The 22,401-nt window shown below is 36.6% G+C and overlaps 1 protein-coding gene across 3 annotated transcripts in view; it reads left to right on the forward strand.

Moving 5' to 3' along the window:
- TUSC3 (tumor suppressor candidate 3) overlaps positions 1–22,401 on the forward strand; it is a 124,138-nt gene that overhangs the window by 89,196 nt on the left and 12,541 nt on the right. For all 3 annotated transcript variants that reach the window (XM_080588926.1, XM_080588928.1, XM_080588927.1), the window contains one exon: positions 9,396–9,459. In XM_080588926.1, coding sequence (XP_080445052.1) covers positions 9,396–9,459 — 64 coding nt within the window. The remainder of the gene's footprint in view (positions 1–9,395; positions 9,460–22,401) is intronic.

Here is a 22,401-nt window from a genome sequence, read left to right on the forward strand (position 1 = left end):
TTCGAAAGTTGTCAACTTTTTAAGCAAAGCATCACAGCAGCAGCATTTATTTTTCTTAGGCAGCTTGGCTAAGCTGTGTTGTATAAACTTCCCCAAACTGCCAGAATGCTAGTTCAGAAATGCTGGAAATTTCAGCTTCATCTCCGTTAAAGTCTTTCGCATGGGTACTGTGTGTCATAATGCACATTCAGGGAAAAGACATCTGTTGTATGCCAGTCTCTCAGGTAACTTGGGAATTAAGTGTCATAAGGGTAGCAATGTTTTATTCCTAATGAGAATTCAAGTGTGGTTTTTTTTTTTTGGTTGGTTGGTTGTTGGTTTTTTTTTTTTGATTACTCGAAGAATTGCTGTCTCTTTTGTTAATATTTAGTAATTAATGAATATAGGAGAATTCTCTCACTAGAATAATTTCTTATTCAGTGGGTTGTATTAAAACCTTATAGCTGAGCAGAAAGTTCACAGTTTCTGGATTTGCAATATCACCTCTGCTACCTAATTCCGTTGATAGCACTTCGATGACACCATAAGTAATACAGTATAGCTATAAAAGCTGTCTAGGTGCAACCAAAGTATGTAGCATAAGCCAGGATTTGCATACCTTTTTAAGTTATACCAGCTACCCTTCCCAGCCAGTTAGTCTGCAAAACTAAGCAGCGTCTCTCCACTTTTGCTCTAGGCTTGGGAACCCAAATCATATTCTGTGCTCGGTGCCAGATGGACCTCATGGAAGCCAGCCAGCACAGTCTGTTTCATCTACCCAGTTCTGTGAAAACTGGCTGCTCTCTCTGGGCTGTGTTTTGGTTTGGGGCAACAGTGAACACAGCAGTGAGTTTAGGCATAGAAGATCTACCTCTCATTCATTTAATTAATATGGGTGAATCGAGGAGTCTGTATGAGACTGTCATGTATAGCTATAGCGTATAATTTAAAAAAAAATAATCAACATAAATTTTTTCTTAAATCAGGTAATAATCATCCATAGCTATTAAACTATCTAATCAGAAGTAGCTAATATACTTTACAGTCATGCTTGTTAAGGGAGAATCTCCACACCTATACCAACTGTTACTCCAAGGGTGCTGAGGCAGGTTACATACACAGAGTTCTATTTGTGGGGTCCAATGCTGATTTTCTAGACTAACCTACAACTTTTTACAGTACAGAGCTTGAGCTGAACAAAATCACTAAAAGTACATAGTCACCACCACTAGTAATTCTTATGCTTATTTCTAACCATTTTTTATGTGCTGGCGTGTGCACCTTAACTTTTTTCTTAGTCCTTGTCATGCTGATCCGTAACTGAGCTGGATTGGATTTTGCACAGAAGAGAGACATTGCTTAGAGAGATTGCTTACTAGCAACACGAAGTTTTCACAAGAGTAGCATTCTGTTGACTCTCATTCGAGTTGCAGATGTTCATAGAGAGCTATTAACTCTCTGAAGGAGTTTATTTCTTGTGGGTTAGTGCTAAATTGTTTTGTTGTTAAACAAAGCAAAGATCATAGCTGGCTTCACAGTTACTGCTATAGTTATATACGATTTTCAGTTTGACAGAAACACAAATTCATTAAAGCAGTATTTAAATTAGCAGTGAGTGAGTTTGGATTTATTTTGTGTTTAATACTACATTCAGTTGTAAAGCAGTTAAGCGTCATTTGCAGATGTGCCCTTTTATAACTGGATATCTACAATTAAAGAAATTACCCTGTTAAACATTTGAATATCAGCCAAACTTTGGAAATTAATGTGGTTAGGTTAATCAAAGATTTCTGAGTTGGTCAGTAAATAAACTGGAGTCAAGACTTTTTGTATTTCTCTAGTTTTTGAGTTATTTCTTCATGTATTTATTTACTTTTTCAGTATTTTTATTAAGATTTTTAATACTATTTATTTAAGATTTTTAATACTATTTTTGGAGTTCTGTTAGAACTAGAATCCTGTTCTTTTCTCTTTCATTTCTTTTTTCTTCTTTTTTAAAAATTGTATAAATATGTATTTATATATACACTATATATTTTAAAAAGAAAAAAAAACTGGGAGCGGAAGTGAAGCCAGTAAGTGGGGGAAAAAAACACTTTCATAAAGCTTAGGATAAGCTGAAGTGTTACAAGGAATGAAATACTTGGATTACATTTTTTTTTGTTTGTTTGTTGCTAATGTTTATCAGATCTACAGAACTACTGAGATATGTGATGTTTCTTTGTTCTTATCCTGTAAATATAATAAATCTGACTACTGAGCAGAAAGTCTACAATTGGTTTAGTTTTAGACATCTGTAGAGGCTTTACAAAATTAAGGAAGTTATTAAGAGAGAAGTGAGATGACGTCTGGACTATTCCAATGGTCTGCTTTTTCTTGGCTTCCAATACACAATGTTATGTGTGTCACATCTTGCAAATTCAGGGCAAGTTATTTCTCAGTTATCCAGAATGATACTTCATCAAGCAGCTTTGCATGGTGTGCTATTGCTAAACCCAACTCAGTTAAACCAGCTCCTTCCACCCTAGCTTCCTTCATCCACACGCTCATAAACATTGTGATGTTTTACTTTAGGAAAGAGCACTGGAGCTCTTGAAATTGTGTTTTAACTTGATGTGACCTACTCCAGAAGGTAATTGTATTGTCTTAAGATTGAATGTGTAACTCATAGAGGCCTTATTTTTGATTACTTTGTTTTTGTTTTATTTACATTGCATTAACAGAAAGGGAGGAAAGAGCACAGATTACGTTTAACTCCAGTATTTTCCTAAATGTGACAACTATCACTCTTGAAGGGAAATCACAAGCATATGTTGTATTTAGAGAAATTTAAAAATATATTACATTGTTGTTATCCTTGACTATCCTAGTGAGGGGATTGTATGTATGTGCCATCTGCAGTTCAATAACACTAAATATTTAATGAGTTTACGAATAGTAGATAAATATTTAACACTGCTTTGTAGAAATCTGCATGCAGTAAACAACTATTTTTCACTGACAAATAAAATGGCCTAATTTGAGGACATGATTGTTTCAGTTAGCAATTCAAATTGCTTCTGTGGAATTAGACTTGAGATAGGACAACATTAAAGATGGAAAAGGACCAGTTGTTCAATGTGTCAGTCACATTTCAGTTCCACTACAAGTCTTGCTAGCATAGTATTTGCTGTTGTCTTGGTTGTGGCAGTTGTGTGGCTGTATGGCTCTTCTGTGTAAGTCATGGTTGCATCTGTTCTGACGGACTTCAGCTTTGCAACTTACATGGTCATTCCTCTTGATGCCTCTAAAATGAAAGAGAATACTGATTTTATTCATGAATTTATTTAAAGCTTTTGCCTAGAGCATTCAGTCAGGCTTCACAGAGCTTCCAAATATTAAACAGATTCAGTGTCAAAAAGCAGAAGAGATAGCAAAACCAGAAATCTTACTTCAGTCCATTAATAGTTCGCAAATTCAAATAAAATTTCACAAGAATATATGCCTTCCATGTAGGTCATTCAGCAATTTTGTGAAGGGAGACAAGTGTGAAAATGAAGACACCTCACATGTGACCAATTCCCTTGTTTTGGTTAGCCAAGATAACCAAAATTCAATAATTTTATACAATTAAAAGCTGCTATGGAACTACAAAAAAGTATTGAGAAAACAAGTTGAGAACTGTTGAAAAGCTGATTTGTCATACATAGGCACACACACATATATATAGTCATACTTTATATGTATGTATATTGTTTTTAAATGTGTTCTATTTTACGAGGGTTTGAGCCACAGATGGCCATGAATTTCAAAATCTGATGAGTCAATAGCCATCGCAGTATACAAAACTATTGTGTGGGGGAACATAATGCATAAATATTTATCTGTACAAATAAAATGTATACCTCTTGGGTGGCCTCACAGTGTTGTCATATACCTCTAGGGTAAGACACAAGTACAAATGCTACACAGTACTTCTCACAATTCTCTCTTCAAGAAAAGCCGTTTGCCATCATTTTTGCATTAACTACTAATCTTCCATCTTGTGAACTTTTTTTTGTATTAGAAAGCACATAGTTTGCAGAAAAAAATGCAGTAAGTAATTCCTTTCATGCAGTGGTTATCATATCATACATTCCCTGTTAGATATGGCATGGGGTAGTGTCAGACTCAGGTGATTCACGTTATAGCGTCAAATGCAAGTTATTTTGGTTTCCCTTTGTCACTGCAACAGTCTTTCACTTTCTCAAAACCTACACTCCCATTCCTTGGACTGTCATGCTGCTGTCATGCAGATGTGCCCTCCTGTTGTTTTGAGAATTTGGAGAATAATGTCATTGGGAAACAATCTTGAGGAGCCTCCTGATCACCCAAAGTTAGATTTATTACTAGGTAACTTTAAAAAAATAGCTTACCTAAGCAGATTCGTAATAAAACAAAGAAGTTAAAAGATAAAATGAAAAACTAAACATATATATACACACACGACAAAAAACATCCATCTTATTTAATATTTCAACTAACTAGCTTTTAATTAGTGCTCTCTGTCTCTCTCTTTTAAGTTAACCTGGCATATCTTGCTTTCTCAAATAAAGATGGTATGATGGCTTTTAAGTTACGGTTAAGGTGGCTACTCACTTTGCTTGTAGCCATTCCTGTCCTCTCTCTGGGGAAAGAGAAGTAGGTAACAATTGTCTCTTACTAGCTTTTTAAAATATCTCCAAAACTAAATCAAAGTACATCAACTTCCTTGCAAGGGAGGCTATGCCTTTAGCAATTCATATTTTTAAAAATATATAACATCGATCCCTATGAGATATTTAGCCAGAAATTCATATTCATCAGCGAGTTTTCAAAGTTCAGTTTCTGCGTTAAGTCTTCTAGGTAGGGTTTCATTTCAAGTTTCATTTTCATTGTTTTAGGTTAGTTCAAATGTTTTATTTATATTTACAATAAACCGTATCCAGTCCATGTTTTTATCTATACTGAATGTCAGGTGGTGACTAGTACTCTAGCTTTTGATACTGCCTCTCACAATATCCTTCTGGACAAAATGACCAGAATACAGTTGGATAAAAGCATAATAAGATGAGTGAACTATTGGCTGATGGGTCAGGCGCAGAGGGTTCTTGTAAATGGGGTTACATCAGGCTGGTGACCTGTCCCTAGTGGGGTTCCCCATGGCTCCATTTTAGGACCAGTCCTCTTCAATGTTTTCATAAACAATTTGGTTGAAGGAATTTAAGGTTTTTTGAGCAAGTTTGTGGACGATACCATATTGGGTTGACTCTGGTCGACCAAAGGTGGTCCAAAGGTGTCGACTCTGGAGCTGTTGAGTGTACATCACAGAATCATCTAGGTTGGAAGAGACCTCCAAGATCACGTAGTCCAACCTCTGACCTAACACTAACAAGTCCTCCACTAAACCATATCACTAAGCTCTACATCTAAACGTCTTTTAAAGATTTCCAGGAATGGTGACTCAACCACTTCCCTGTGTAGCCCATTCCAATGCCTAACAACCCTTTTGGTAAAGATCTTCCTAACATCCAACCTAAACCTCCCCTGGCGCAACTTTAGCCCATTCCCCCTCGTCCTGTCACCAGGCACGTGGGAGAATAGACCAATCCCCACCTCGCTACAGCCTCCTTTAAGGTACCTGTAGAGAGCGATAAGGTCGCCCCTGAGCCTCCTCTTCTCCAGGCTGAACAAGCCCAGCTCTGTCAGCAGTTCCTCATAAGACTTGTTCTCCAGACCCCTCACCAGCTTCGTTGCCTTTCTCTGGACTCGCTTGAGCACCTCCATGTCCTTCTTGTAGCGAGGGGCCCAAAACTGAACACAGTACTCGAGGTGCGGCCTCACCAGAGCTGAGTACAGGGGGACAATCACTACCCTAGCCCTGCTGGCCACACTGTTTCTTATGCAAGCCAGGATGCTGTTGGCCTTCTTGGCCACCTGAGCACACTGCTGGCTCATATTCAGCCGACTATCAACCAATACTCCCAGGTCCTTCTCTGCCAGGCAGCTTTCTAACCAATCGTCTCCCAGCCTGTAGCGCTGCTTGGGGTTGTTACGCCCCAGGTGCAGGACCCGGCACTTGGCCTTGTTGAGCTTCATACGGTTGGCCTCAGCCCATCGCTCCAGCCTATCCAGATCCTCCTGCAGAGCCTTCCTTCCCTCGAGCAGATCGACACACGCACCTAACTTGGTGTCATCTGCAAACTTACTGAGGGTGCACTGGACGCCCTCATCCAGATCATCGATAAAGATATTAAAGAGGACTGGCCCTAGTACTGAGCCCTGGGGGACTCCACTAGTGACCGGCCTCCAACTGGATCTAACTCCATTCACCACGACACTTTAGGCCCGGCTACCCAGCCAGTTTCTAACCCAATGAAGTGTACACCAGTCCAAGCCAAGAGCAGCCAGTTTCTTGAGGAGAATGCTATGGGAAACGGTGTCAAAAGCCTTACTGAAGTCAAGGTAGACCACATCCACAGCCTTTCCCTCATCCACCAAGCGCGTCACTTGGTCATAGAAGGAGATCAGGTTCGTCAAGCAGGACCTACCTTTCATAAACCCATGCTGACTGGGCCTGATCACCTGGTTGCCCTGCAAGTGCCGCGTGATGACACTCAAGATAATCTGCTCCATGAGCTTCCCCGGCACTGAGGTCAAGCTAAGAGGCCTATAGTTCCCCGGGTCTACCTTCCAGCCTTTCTTGTAGATGGGCGTCACGTTTGCTAGCTGCCATTCGACTGGGACCTCCCCTGATAGCCAGGACTGCCGATAAATGATGGAAAGCGGCTTGGCCAGCTCCTCCACCTGTTGTCTCAGTACCCTCGGGTGGATCCCATCCGGCCCCATCGACTTGCGTACATCCAAGTGCTGTAGCAGGTCGCCAACCATTTCCTCATGGATTGTGAGGGCCACAATCTGCTCCCCATCCCCTTCCACCAGCTCAGGGTACTGGGTATCTAGAGAACAACTGGTCTTGCCGCTAAAGACTGGGGCAAAGAAGGCATTAAGCACCTCAGCCTTTTCCTCATCTTTTGTAACTAAGTTTCCCCCCACATCTAGTAAAGGATGGAGATTCTCCTTAGTCCTCCTTTTTGTGCTGATGTATTTGTAAAAACACTTTTTGTTATCTTTAACAGCAGTAGTCAGATTGAGCTCCAGATGAGCTTTGGCCTTTCTAATTTTGTCCCTACACATCCTTACAACATCTTTATAATCTTTCTGAGTGGCCTGCCTTCTTTTCCAAAGATCATAAACCCCCTTTTTTTTCCTAAGCTCTAGCCACAACTCTCTGTTCAGCCAGGCCAGTCTTATTCCACGCAGGCTTGTCTTTGGGCACGTGGGGACAGACCGCTCCTGAGCTATGTGGAGAACATGTGGAGAAGACCAGTAGTGGTTATGTATAAATGCTTGTAGGTACTTAATAACAGGATAGTGCTGTTAGACCCTGTTACACTTTTCAGTTGAAAGGTCCATTTTTTATTTCAAGTCACCTTGTGTTCAGAAATACAGTACATATTTTAATCATTGTAAGCTTTATCATAACTTGGTGCTATGATAATAAGTAGAAATAGATGTTTACAGTTTGTTAGGCACATGTAAATCCAGATACTGCAAATGCATATATATGTGTGTATAAATACTGCTTTAGCTGCATGAGAAATAATGACAGGGTCATTATTTGTAGCTATGTGGATACAACTGATTCAGAGTATGCTACAGAGAACTTTTTTCTACTACTATTTTTTAATAACCATGCTGGAGAAAATGAGGGGGAAAACAGCCCTAATTTAGACTATATTTTGATAGAACAATTAATTTGATTGGATAAATGTGAATATTTGTATTGACGGTGGGGTTGTTTTCTTCTAGTTACAGTTTTATATGCTAATAATGCAAAGTGCTCATTTATACTACTTCGCACAGGGCAGCAAAGAAAGGCAATTAAGAATTGGTCTGTTGAGAAGCATGTTAACTTGATCTTTAATTTTTCTTAATGTGAAATATTCTTATTTTCTTCCTTTGTTATATCAGACTATTTTGCCTTAGTGAGATTTATAAGGAGCCCTGACAAAAAGTCAAGAAATACAGATTAACCTATTATCACAATCATACTGCAATGAGATAATCTTGTAAGTGATTTTTATCTTGTTAAAGAAAAAAGACATTTCATTTGAGAGATTGAATCTGTAGATATATGAAGTTCCTGCATACTTTAGTTTTGAATTAGTGATTTGAGTGAACACAGTATAACTCAATTTTGAAAACAGTAGATAACCAACCACTGAGTAAAAAATGTTTTATAATATCTTATGAACTACATGTTTAAACAGTGCATCAACCAGAATTTAACCCGTATGGATGAAGGCATTCTTTTGTATGCTGAAGCATAAGAGTATTTCAGATGTTTGATTTCAAAAGTTGTTCTGAATCTTGACATGAATTTTATTCAGGCAGAATCATTCAGAATAAAATGAATTAAAGCAAAAGGTGTGAGGTAAAATAGACTAACAAAACTCTGAAACCATGAGGGGTGCAAAATGTTTCCTTTTTCTTTACTTTAATGGGAGTGAGCGTTTTTCTGTCTATTTATTTGAGGTGAAAATTGTGTCTGTGCTTCAGAAGAATACATATAAGTAATACTTTGAGAACACAGATATATTTAATTTCCATGTAATAGCATGACAAGCTATAGTCAGGATTGTAATTGCTATAGTAGAGGAAGAGAGAGAAATTCCCTCATTTTTTGCATGTTTACATTCCTGTTTTTGGTTTCTGTTTTGGTATCATAGCTAGTTAACAATAAAAACTAACAACTTCTGAATAATATGCTGTATGTTATTAAAACGTAATGTACAAAATATGTCCATTAACAATAATTATTTGGGGGGAAAAACATTGACTAACTTAGGTTTCTATTTAGTATTGGCATCTGTGATTGTGTTTACTACAATTTCATATGAACAAGATATTTGTATTCAGTAAATTCACTCAGTCTATGAATAAAAAAAATGGACTTTTTAAAGGCAACATTGCAAGACTCAGTTTTCATTTCTGTCAGAACTATGCTGAGGCACGGCCTTGATTTTGTCAAACCTCCCTTCTCCAAAATCGTATGTCCTGAGCAAATAAATGTATGTTCTTTACTCCACTTTAGCAGTGTGAAAGTAAGTACAGCATAATGCTCTCATATATAAAATATTACATCCTGTGTATATGTATGTATAACCCTAAATATGTTATTTTTTTAACACTCCTTTTTACCGTATATAGATGCATTTGTTGTTCAGCCGTAGCTGCTGCTGTCTGTATTTTTCTGCAAAACAGGTTTTATTTGTGCTCACACACATCCAGTTGTGTGGAATTTTCAATGGAATTCTTTGTTTTAAACAGGTTTGCTTTTCATTTTTGTTTTACAGAGTTACATACATGGAAGCAGTCAGGCTCAGTTTGTTGCAGAATCTCATATTATTCTTCTGCTGAGTATCCTTCAAAATTGTGATAAATAGGAAAAAAAAAGCTGTGCTATTAAATGAAATTGCTCTGACAGTGAACATCATTGAACTTCTGAGCAGGTACTGTATTTTGGCTTACTATATGATTAAATAAATATTCAATGTTGTTTCTGCTGCCAAGGAAAGCTGGCATTGCTTTTCGCTTTTTGTGCCTTGTTATCACCTTTGTTACTGTTAATGTCTGGTTACTATTCTTAATGTTTTACCTTTCAATATTATCATTGCAGTGGCAGAAATGAATTTTTTTCTCTTTTTCACTCTGTTTTGAAAGTTAAAAATTATGTGTTATTTTATTTGTTTTAACAGACAAGAGCTTACTAAATTGAAACTTACTGATCGTGTATGAGGATTATTTGCCCTCCAGTAGTCTTCAGATTTTCTGTTTTTTCTTTTTAACTAATCTAAACAGTTTACTTCTTGTTCTCATGATAATAATAACTCAGTCCCATTTGTTCTCACATTGCATCCTGGCAGAAAGACTCAGAATCTTTCTTCTAATTTTTCATTCTTACTGACACAGGACAAATTAAGTTTTTGTTTGTTTGTTTTGGTGAATAAGCCTTAAGAACGTGTAAGAAGAACTCAAATAGTATCTGGTTTGTTTAAATCTTGTTTCTGATCAGCTTTGCTCAGTGAGTGAAAACTGTAGTCACCATTAACTGATATTAAAGTACAGTGTTTCCTTCATAAATACCTTCCTCTAAGGAGAACAAGAGGGAAAAAATAAAGTTTCCCAAGCTGTGTAGTAGCCAGATCTCAGAGTTTGACGATCGTAGCTACTGTCTTGTCCTCTTCCTGAGGATAAGTAGACTTATTTAGATCCTGCCCCTCCTTTGGCTTCCCCATCTACTTTCATCTTTGGCACTTACTATCCGAAGAGAAGACCATCATTTTGTCTTCTTGCTTCATTCTTTTCATCATTCCTTCGTATCGATTTTGCTACTTTAAACCTTATTTGCTCCACAGATAGCCAAGGCAAATTTAATTTAAAAATTACGAACAGATTTTTCAGATTAAATACAGTATTCCCTATTGTACTAGAGTAATACATCCACTTCTGTACCCTCCCCACCCCCAATACAGGATAGATACAGACTTCCTTGAGCAAGTCCAGTGAAAGGCCACAAAGATGATTAAGGGTTTGGAGCATCTCTCATTTGAGGAAAGGCTGGGACTGAGGAGGCTCAGGGGAGATAGAAGGAAATGAAGATTAGCGAGGCTTCCTTCTTAGAGGATAAGTAAGGGGCAATGGACGCAAATAGAAAAACAGCTGGTTTCTTGGTCTGAAGATGAGAAAACACTTTTTACGGTGAGGGTGGTCAAACTCTGGAACAGGTTGCCCAGATGCCCAGAGGTGTTGGAGAGTTTCCATCTGTGAAGACATTCAAAACCCAACTGGACATGGTTCTGGGCAACCTGCTCAAGCAGGTTCCTTCGTGAGGTGTGTTGGACTAGATGATGTCAAGAGGTCCCTTCCAACCTCAACTGTTCTGCAATTCTGTGAATTCTCTAGGTTTTATATCATACTCAAGTTAATATTGTGTAAAAATGACATTGTATTCATTCAAGATTTGAAGATGCTTTTTATCATTCATATTTTCTAAATTTGCACTCCATTTCTTGGGAAGGGAGAGCTAAAGGTAGATTTACCTGAAAATTACAAAGTCAAAGCTCTTTAGTTATTAATTTAATTGATACATTTTTAAACATAAACAGAGACAGCTATTATATTGTAGATGGAAATGTCTTATATAACATTATGCATATTATTATATGGGTTTTGTGCTTTCTATAGTATAGCCACAATTTATTTTGTAATGCTTTTTGCTTTTCCCAAACTGACACAATTTAAAAAAATCTGTTATCTAAAACAAATCATTTTGGCTGATAGAAAATGGGATTTTTTTTACTGCAAAAACTAGTTAAGATTAAAAATAAACAAAACTTTTGTTCATGACATATTTTGTTTGTCTGACTCAGACATGAAAGTGATATTTTTTGTTGGCAGAGACCATCTTTAAACTGGGAAGTTGGCTAACTATATTAAAGCAGCTGGCTGAAAGAATACTTTTAGTGAGATTGTTCATTGCCAATTGCAAAAAGAATTCTCTAAGGTTTCATTTCATAGCTCAACACTGTTGAGCTGGGATTTTGGACACAAACATTTCACAAGTGACATGAAGTCTTGACAGATTTTAACAGTTACGCATGAAGGAATTAATATTTATCCTTTCAATGCTGGTAGTAATTATTAGCTGCTTCATTGGTTCTTTATTTTTTGTTTATTCAGATGTTAATAGAAAATGTGGGAATTAGTTTAAAGTAATAACAATAATAAAAAGGTAAATAAATCAAGTATGCTAGATTTATAAACAGTCACACTTCACCCTTTAAAGTTTAGAAGATGCACAGAATTTTAATTTTAGACATTGCCATGTACATGCTTCACTTGGTTGCTGCTTTTTACTTCATAGTAGTAAGGACAAGGTCATCGCTTCCTGATAGTTGTTGAAATGCAATGTTGTGTTTCTCTGTACAGTGAATTTTTAGTATCTTTGGTGAGAAAATATGAATTTCCATTCCATTTCTATACTTGTTTTTAGTGATTCTATGCAGTCTGCTAGATGATTTCCTTATAGAGATCTGCTGTTTTTGCCAAAGCTGTAACTACACAAGTAAGAGGATGCTGGGTAAGAAGGACTTGTAAAGATATCAGATATTCTGTTTCGATTATACTGTAAAGGCAAGTTAAGTTAACATCTTATATTAGTAACATCTGTACAGTGTTTCTGAGTACATATTAGTTGTACGCCCCAAATTCTTATAAAATTTTAAACAAATAGTTTTAGTCCTAAAATACAGTAACTACATCTTAGTAGTAACACAATTGAAATAGTCACCATAATAATACAGCACATAGAATACTATATCTGTAAAATGAAGACAAATACAAAAACCACTTTGATTACTTCTGGAGATGATTTTTGTACTTAGTTTTATTTCTGTGGCATATTTTCTAACAAGCAAAATACTGTTATTGCACTTAGCAGCAGATGAAACTAGCTAAGTGTTTTATTTAATGTCTTTCTGATGACATTAAAAACTGATACTAAGCTCCTCAGAACAAGAAGGAGGCATTATTTCATTTCCAAATTCCAGGTTTTGATTAATTCTGAAGCTCTTCAGATATGGCTAATGGGGGCCATCTTACTGAGGGTGGAGTCCACAGTATCTTGCATCTTAGGTGAAGGTTCCTTTTAGAAACTGAAGAAGAAATAGTAATAATTGTATTTTGACATAGACCTTGCTGAACTTCTGACTGCAGGATAGCAAGTAAAATTTTTAATAGACCTTTTAAAAAGCAGTTAACTCTTTATGTAAGAGGTAGCCCCTTTAATTCAGATATTCCTTTTACTTTATGAAGTTAGGATTTCTAGGTCTTTCAAAATCATTTACACGTGCTAATTCCAGACTGTGTTGTTTGATATCAAATGGTCATGGAGTATAAAAAACCATCTCTGGTCAAACCCCATTTCTACTTGTTCCTGGAGCATTTTAGTCAGAACAGTGTGGCTCCACTCTGTGGCAGAGATCTTATCTATCTAAACTGTAACATGAAAATCCACACATTTGGCTTGGCATCCCAATGTAATTTTCCCATTAGGAATGCAGTACAAGGTACCTGGTTGCCAATGCTCAAGCTGATCCAGAGCTAATAAACATTGCTGCACACACACTAATGCCTGTTCAGCCACTCAGATGGCACTCAGAAACAGGCTGTTATCTCAGGTATGGAGCAAATACATGGAGCTGACATCCAAAAGTGCCTGAGCTAATAAATCCTTGTGGGTGAGTACCTGGCAGAACAGTAAAAGAGCATGTTTGGATATGATTTGTGCCGCTTGTAATGTTATACACTTCTGCCACTGTGACTTTCAGGCTGTTACTACTCAGAAACCTTGAGGGCTTTATGCTATTCTGACAACACTGGTATTCAGCTTTGTTGTTGTTATTTGGCTTTTCTTTCCCTTGTCTTGGAGAGTTAATTTCAGTAAATAATCGTGGAAGTCACAAAAAATGCTGATTAAAAGGGACCTCTGAAGGTCACGTACCCCGAATTTCCTTTTAAAGCAGGATTGTCACCAACAATCTTGTCTATGTTGTGGTTTAACCCGGCTGGCAGCTAAACACCACACAGCCGTTCGCTCACCCTCCCCCCTCCCTCTCTGGGATGGGGGAGAGAAACGGGAAAGTGAAGCCGGTGAGTTGAGATAAAGACAGTTTATTAAGACAGGAATATAATAATAACAATAACAATAATAATAGTGATAATGATAATAGTATTAATAATAATAATGTGTAAGAAAACAAGTGATGCACAATGCAATTGCTCACCACCCGCTGACCGATGCCCAGCCTATCCCCGAGCAGCCGGCCCCCCCACCCCGGCCAGCCACCCCTATGTATTGTTTAGCATGACGCCAGATGGTATGGAATACCCCTTTGGCCAGTTTGGGTCAGCTGTCCTGGGTCTGTCCCCTCCCAGCTCCTGCTGCACCCCCAGCCTGCTCGCTGGCAGGACAGAGCGAGAAGCCGAAAAGTCCTTGGCCTGGTGTAAACACTGCTCTGCAACAATTAAAACATCAGCATGTTATCAGCGCTCTTCTCATCCTAATCCAAAACATAGCACCCTACCAACTACTATGAGGAAAAAATTAACTCTGTCCTAACTGGAACCAGGACACATATCCTTGTCTAGCCTCGGTATTGAAAAATGCTGAGGATGAGGAATGCATAATCTCTCTGGGCAAATACAGAAGTGAATTTGTTCCTAGCATCCATTGTGAACCTCCCAATCGGCAGTTCCTGGCTTTGTGTGTAGCAATCATGTCTGTCATAATGTTTGTTGACTTCCATTTGGATTTTTTTCCAACTTTGTAGAATTAGTGGAGTCTTCAGCAGTATTTTCATGCAAAAAGGAAAATATTGTCCAGACTGGTTCTACCCCAGTTATTTGATTTGGAATGAGTTTCATTTAAGGTCCGGTGAGTTTCAGGAGTAGAATAATGAGATCCACTACGTTTTAGCTTTTTTATTGCCTAGCAGAAAACAAAAGGCACGGTTTGCTTTTATTTATTCTAGTTTGCAGATCACCCCTAATGTAGAGAATGGGTTAATGTTGATTTAAAGAGGAAGAGTAAAAGTGAATAAAAGTTAGGTATAAATTGAGTTTGAGGTTGCTCTTAATCTTTCATAAATATATGCTTGTCTGTCAAGTATGTTTTTATTTTTCTTTGAAATTGACTAAATTTGCCTTCCTTCTGAGGAGCAAGAGAAATGGGTTATCATTTGCAATCGAGGAAGTTTTGTGTAATGTGACAGTATTTAGCCCTACATCAACCTGATGATCACTGCTTCTTCAAGCAACTATGTGTAATTTACACACACAATAATTTGAGAGGTTACCTAGAGTTATATCAATATTGTGACTTTCCTAATGAGTAAAAAAGTGATCAATAAGTCATAACAGTCTATACCTGCTGTAGAATAAACATGGCAGACTGTGCAAACAAAAATATTTAAAATAAGAGCATAGGGTAGATTTATTTAAACAGAAATAGTTATGTTGTTGTTGTGGTTGTTAAATGGATATGAAAGCAGTAACTTATGTGGAGCTACCAACATGCTAGACATTACACAGTCTATAATGCAAAGTTTTTGCTTCTGAAGAGTGTGAATATCTCTGAGGAACCTGGGACGGCATAATTTACACAAACAAATAACTTTATTCACAGAAGTAATCCTGATAAGACAATGTATTTGTTGGGTAGATATCTAATTTGAACACATAAAAAGAGGATATATCTAAACAAATTATGATTTAATACTAAGACTTAGCATCTTCTCAAGATATCATCACAGTTTACATCTTTGTGTCTAAGTGCAATGGTCACTGTTAAGCAGATCTTTAGAGAGGGAGAGTACAAAAACAAAATATCCAACAATAACCAGCAATTTATGGATTTCTGAGCCAGGCCTGACGTGCAGAATATTTTAGCTCCTAGACACTGATGAATGAATACATTCTTATTTCTTCTTAATCCTTTTTTGAACTAGTTATGGAACAGCATTCTATAGCAATTAATTTTTGTAGTGTTAACTTCATGTAGCATCCTTTAGTTACTCCTTTAGATTGTTTAGTTGTTTTTTAGGCTATAGTTTGAACACAGTAAATTTATTGTGTGTATTTATTCCATCATAAGAAACAGTGTTTTGTCTGTTCAGTTCCTTCCTTCCTTCCTTCCTTCCTTCCTTCCTTCCTTCCTTCCTTCCTTCCTTCCTTCCTTCCCTTTTTCATTCTATTCCCTATTTCATTCTATCATCATATAGGCTTCGTTTTCGTTTCTCCTTTCCAAATTGAAAAATCCTACTCCTTCCTTATGTAGAATATGTTCCAGGCTGCTGGTGTCTATTCTTTCAACCCTTTGTTGGCAGAAAAGGGGTCATAGATAATGATTCAACAATAAAAATCAGGTATTTATAGACAAATAGTGCTGGTAGAGATTATGACTGCAGAATTAAGAGCTCTCTTTTTAAGAAAGGAACCATATGAAGTAAACTGAGCAATCAGTGTTATTGTTGTTAAATATAGCTGAATACAGATAGGGTATGCTGAGTTTAGTAAACCAAACAATGGAATGTGCAGTGCTGGGCTGTAATTATGACTCTGTGTGAAGATACAACGAGAAAGGTACAGAAAGGTAGCAAGGTTGGAGAGTGTGTGTTGAAGGTAAAAGACTCCTTTAATTCTTTCATTTCGCTAACCAGTACTTCTAATGAATGTCCATTTTCATCAAGTTTTTCTGTCACTCCCTTAGGAAATAAAATTGATTTGAATGTAATGAATATATATTTTTCTTTTTGCCAGGAAGGTAAATCTTTCTAATGCAGAGTTAAGTTTAAAAGTTGCAGTAAATATTTGCGCTATCAAAAGAGTTTCAGTTTTCATTAAGCAAATTATTTGATTGCACAGGAGATAAATCTAAAAGCACAATTATAGGAATTAGCAGTTACTTATAACCTGATAATCTTCCACATTATTACTGTTAAACTTACTTAACTTTGATGCTGATAAAAATATGTGCACCTAAGTGAAAATGGAAATCTCTCCACTTTGTTAATTTGAATTCCCAAGACAGAATTTAATGTGACAGCTGTGTAGGTGGATATAAGATGTTGATTGAAAAGGAAAAAAAAAATCTGATTGGTTATGAAGAAAAAGACAAATCTTTTCTATAGCTGTAAAATTACACCTATTATGAAAGACATTTCCTGTCCTACAGAGTGAATTTAATGAAGTGTATTAAGTGCCTCTTTGGTGTAAGGGAACTTAACTATAGAATAAATTTAAATGAAAGATGCCTTCCTGTGTGTCAATGCAAAATGTAGTCACTGAGTGTAAGAACCTGAAATTTTGAGGCAATGTCGGTAGAACAATGCTCGTTTAGATCTGTGTTCTAAGACACTATCAGTCATGTGTAATGGAATCAAATTATGTCCTCCAGAGTTTATGTAAAAGTAAAAGAAGGTGCTAATGAAAGCAGTGATACAAGCTTTTTATTTTTCGATCATAAGGATAAGGAAAAAAGGGAAGATCACCACAGTGGAAAAAGATGGAACTAATAGCACAAAATTATAGCATTCTTAAACATTTTTTTTAATTAACTGTGGAAATCAATGTCCAGCGCAGCAAAACATGGTGCATATTTTCTGTAATCTACTTAATCTACTTGCATTTAGGCTGTAATACTGTCTGTCTGTTAACCTTGTAGGTGCTTCTGGATCTTTTGGAGGCTACCTGATTCCTCTCAAATGTAACAATGCATAAGGAGATGCTAATTAGAAAAATTAGTAATACTGTGGTTGATGTTTCCTTCTATTATCTCATTTTCCCTCTGCTTTCATCTCAAAATAATTCATAATATGATCTCTTGAGAAAGACCCTAAAGTTTGTTAGATGTCAGTGCGATGCACAGGGACTTTAAATTTACAACTGGGTTTTTGTCAGTACAACATACAATATAATTCTATTTCATCAGCTAATTGAATGATAATTTGGTGAGTCACTCTCTGATAAGATGTGTGCCCTGTGTATGAAATTGCTATCTCTGTAGTTTGGTAATTTTCAACCATTTTCAATATCTGTATCTCTAAAATTTTCCAGTGGAAGTACAAACCCCTGAGAAACAAATTTAGTTGTGGGCTGCTCTGACAGTTGCCTGATTTTCCTCATTTGCCTTTTGTAACTGTCTGACTACTAGTCCACAGACCAGAAGACATTCACTGACCACAGGCTAAAGTCAACAGAATTTTTCAGGATTTCTTTAGCTATCAGTTTAAATCTAATGGGAATTTTAATTGTTAAGAGACACATTTATTTGACTGAAAGATGCACAAACATTGTCCGAAGTTTTTTTGTACCTTTTGTATCCACAGACAGTTTTTAATAAATCAAATAGTCCTTGAGTACATTCATCTGAGGATAAACTGTATCTATTACGGTATCGTACAGGTCTTTAAAAGTGAAGGAAAGTACAATACCAGCCTAGAATCATATTGGTGGTGATTTATGATATAGAAAAATAATCTGTGATATTCTTTAAAAAATCTATAGGTGCTTAGAGAGAGCAAGAAAGATGGTATGTGTGCATGCTAAAGGATTAGTTGTATACTAGCAAAGAGAAGAGGCAACGTACTAGACCAAGTATAGCATTTGTAAGTGCTTAAAAATAATGTAAAGCAAGGAAACTAAAGTACTGCTATATATCTGCTTGTTCTGGTGTACACTTCTGTGATTCATGTGCCTCTAGGACAGAAAATTTCTAGAGGCAATTTATAAAGCGTAAATAAGGTCAGAAATAATATTTGTTTTGTACAATGGCAACTACACTACAAAAATTTGTAAGATGGACAGGACTAACCCTGAAATTCCATCAGATACAATTTACAGAACTGAAAAGGTCATAAATATTGAAAGTAAAATTAATCTCTCCAAAGTTCATTTTAAATGTGATCCTAAAAGGCAACACCAATATGAATAATTAGGATAAAAATCAGGCTGGAAAACCCTGAATGGAGGGATGAATGTTTGATTAGTGATTTAGTACAAGCCTAAGCAGGTATCTTTATGCTATTTTGTTGCAGTTGAATTAAAAAGCATTCCAGAATCTTTCTCTACTCCTAAAGCTTTTATAAAGTCTTTCCATTTTCTAATAAGTAAGAGCATCACTGGAGGTCAGGTTCCATCAGATTATCTGTGGATTAAAATGATAATCTTTGTGCAGTTCTCATGGATTGAAGCTGACATTAATTGAATGAATAATAAAGAAACTTTTTTCAACATAGGAGACTCCATATTAGTATCAAATTATTTCTCTGCTCTGTAAAATTGTTGAAAAAGCACTAAGAAGAAGAATGGTGTATTTTGCTTGGTACTTATACGGTTGAAATGCAGACTTCCAGTATCTTTACAGTTATGAACTGCGTGTTTCAATGAGTTGAGAGGAACTTGAGTGCCAAGACTAACTTGTAAAAGCTGTATACCTTCTAAAATTCTGGAAAGCCATTTGGTGTATCTGAGGCCAGAGCGTCTTGAGATGAGTAAGAAATGGAGCAAAGAGGGCAGGAGACTTGCAGGGATGAATAAGGAACTCCTGACAAAACTCAAACATAAGTTGGAGGTATACAGGAGATGGAAGCAGGGACCAAGTGGGGTGAATATGGGGATGTTGTCAGAGTGTGGAAATATGTGACAAAGAAGGCCAAGAGACCGAGGAATGGAAGAAAGCAAATGTTACTCTAGTCTTCAAAATGTGCAAGAAGGGAGCTGCAGGCCAGTCAACCTCACCTCAGTCCCTGGAAGGGGATTCCCTGGAGATACTCAAAAGCTTTCTGGACACAGTCCAGATGTAACGTGCCCTAGGGGACCCTGGGTGAGCAGAGAGTTTGGACTAGATGATCTCAGCCATTCTGTGTAATGTTCAGGGTTGTTGCTGTGATGATCAGTACATCTATGTTCAGGCAATTAAAATTATTGAAGTATGTTCTGATCCTGTACAATTTATGAGTAAATTAAGCTCATATTCAAATCATTTTCAAATTATGCTCCGTTTTCTCAGCTTATGATTTAGGAGTCATCCTTCTCTGCTGAGATCAGACATACAAAGATTGGTATCTTAAACTTGCCTCCTTCCTCAGCCCTCAAGGCCTGTTGAACCATCCACTGGGATGGTTATGATCTAATTCAGAATTGATGATACATTGAAGAGCCAAAGTGGAATATTAGAATTGTTGTTCATGAACTGAAGCGACAATGTCATGAAAGAAACTGAGAAATGTTTAATTTCGGAACTGTACTTTTTGTCTTCATTATTATCTTCACACTAACATAAAAAAGTCAGATTCTCAAGGTAGAAAAGTGACTAATACCTTGTTTTCAAGAATTGCATGTAGCTAAAGAATATCTCCTAAACAGAATGATTGTAATGCGTGTTATCTTGGGATTTCTCAAATGTAAGTTGAAAGTTAAATACACCTTGAAATGGTTCAGTTAAAGAATGTGTAATGTGGTCAATATTTCTGAAGTTATAACAGGTATTTTAGAGGTTTAAATATTATCAGGAAAAAGTTAAGGCTGGTATTTCTCTAGGTAAGTGGGATATGTCCTTCTCATAAGGGGGCAGTAAAGAATTTTCTCGTTTTACTTACTATTACTCAGAGAAAAAAAGGGGGGGGGGGGAATAAAGTCATAGATTTTCCTGTAGATCTTGATACTCCTTCACAGAAAATGTATGTGCTTTCCTTTTATCCACACACAATAAAGTGAATGAGAGGTTTTTAAAGTTCAAGGGATAACCTGTCCCTATTTTAGTTAACAATAAACTGAACACAAAGTTGAGTGGATGAACATTTTGTCCTCCTGTTGTTCTTGCTTATGAGTTATTAAGCAAGATGCGTGATCTGCAGCTTTAATGTAATTGTTTCTTTATGTGAATAATGTTAATGTAGGTTTTGTTTTTCACTCTTGGCAGTAATCCAGCAGATTATAAATGAGACCACCAAACTTTTTCACAAAGGTAACGAGTTGTCTATCAATTAATTTTCTCTCCTTTTCCTCCCCACTCACAACAGATTAGGACTAAATTTGTGAAGAAAAGATATAAATGATACATCACATTAATACATTTATGGATTACCAGATTTTCTTCCTTTTGGGCACTCTGGCTGGAATTAGTAGCAATTAAATTTTCAGTCAAAGCATGCTAATAAACAGCAGCCAGAATTTACTAGTAATCACTTTCATTTTGTAAGGTATCTATCATTCTGGAGTTTGTTGATGCAATGTTTATTTTTGTTTTTTAATACTTCCAGTCAAGCATCTTGGTATTTACAGAGCTAAATATTATGCTCTGCTACTTCTGATCATTTTATAAATAATCTTATGAATTTTGGTGATCACTGTTTTTCATCATACTATTAAACTGATCTCCCTCAGGTATCAAAATATTTGGAGCCTTTTCAAAAGAACTAACTGAATTGTGTATGTTGTCAATTTCTATGAAATGTACCAGCTGGGGAAAAAAGGGCAGCAGAATTTCAGTAGGTAAATCATTCCAAATTTTAAAATGAGAAGATATTTAACTGGATTTGCACACACACAAACTTCCTACAAAAGGATACATTTATCAGAAAATATAAGCACCTGAACTTGAAACATTTGCTAGCCATGGTTTATCTGAGTGCCACATTTCCCTCATGTTTTCAGAATAATTGCATAATGCATAGTAACAGGGATAAAGAGAAACAGAAAATAAGTACATCTTTTAATGCCATCTTATTTTTTGTGCATAGAAAACTGTCCAAGTAACCAATACTGGAGAAATGTGTTATCATAAAAGATTATCTCTGTAGCTAGGACCGTTGCGTTATTTTGTGAAATATCAAAATAATGTAAAAAAACATGCAGTATTAGGAAACAGCAGCCCGACATAATAAGTTAGGCTAAGAATTCTGTGGTAAAAAGCTAATGATTGCATTGAAATCAGAACTCAGTAAGACTGATTCTTTTGCTTCAACATCATGAAGTAAGTGACACACTCACTGTTAGGGTGTGAAGTTATAAAGCAGGTGTCATTGACACTAACCAAGTGAGGCTAAAGTTAGAAAGCAAGAACTGAAGCAGAAATAGTGACAGTGTGAGGGAAGTTGTAGGGGTAATGATGTGAGGCTCCAAAAGAGCTGGGACAAAAAATAAGCACAGTTCACTGTGACACTGCTCTGTCACCCACACAGTAAAGAAGTGCTTCCAGATGTCAAGATGGAACCTCGTGTTCCAGATTTTGCACTGAAACAAACTATTCGTTAGCTGAAGCTTCAAACTCCTTGTATATTTACCTACTAGTTTTATTCTTGTTTTTCTTCTACTTTTCATCTGCAATCTTCCCAGTAGTAATATGTCTATGTCTGATGCATTCTCATTATTTCCAGGTTATTTTTGCTTTCAGTTGTATCTTAAATGACTAAAGTACTTAGGTATGCAACTCTACATATGTTAATGTCTCATTAATGAAACTAACATCTCCTAAGATTCACAATGAAGCATTCTCGTGCACAAGTCCCTTGAAATCACCAATTCCTTTAACACGGTCAGCGGACCCTGCCTCTGGACAGCATTGTATTAGGAACAGAGTCAGTAAATTTTAGACCTTTTCTTTCAAAACAGGCATTGGAAAAGGCGGTAATAGTGATGCTGATGTCTCTCAACATAAATTTAACAAATTCCTATGTCTATTGATTCTGAGTTTCTGATGCTTTGGGGAAAAACAAACAAATTATAAATGGCCTTAAGACT

Source organism: Anser brachyrhynchus, assembly GCF_964034855.1.
Source record: "Anser brachyrhynchus genome assembly, chromosome: 4".
Classification (NCBI taxonomy): Eukaryota; Metazoa; Chordata; class Aves; order Anseriformes; family Anatidae; genus Anser; species Anser brachyrhynchus.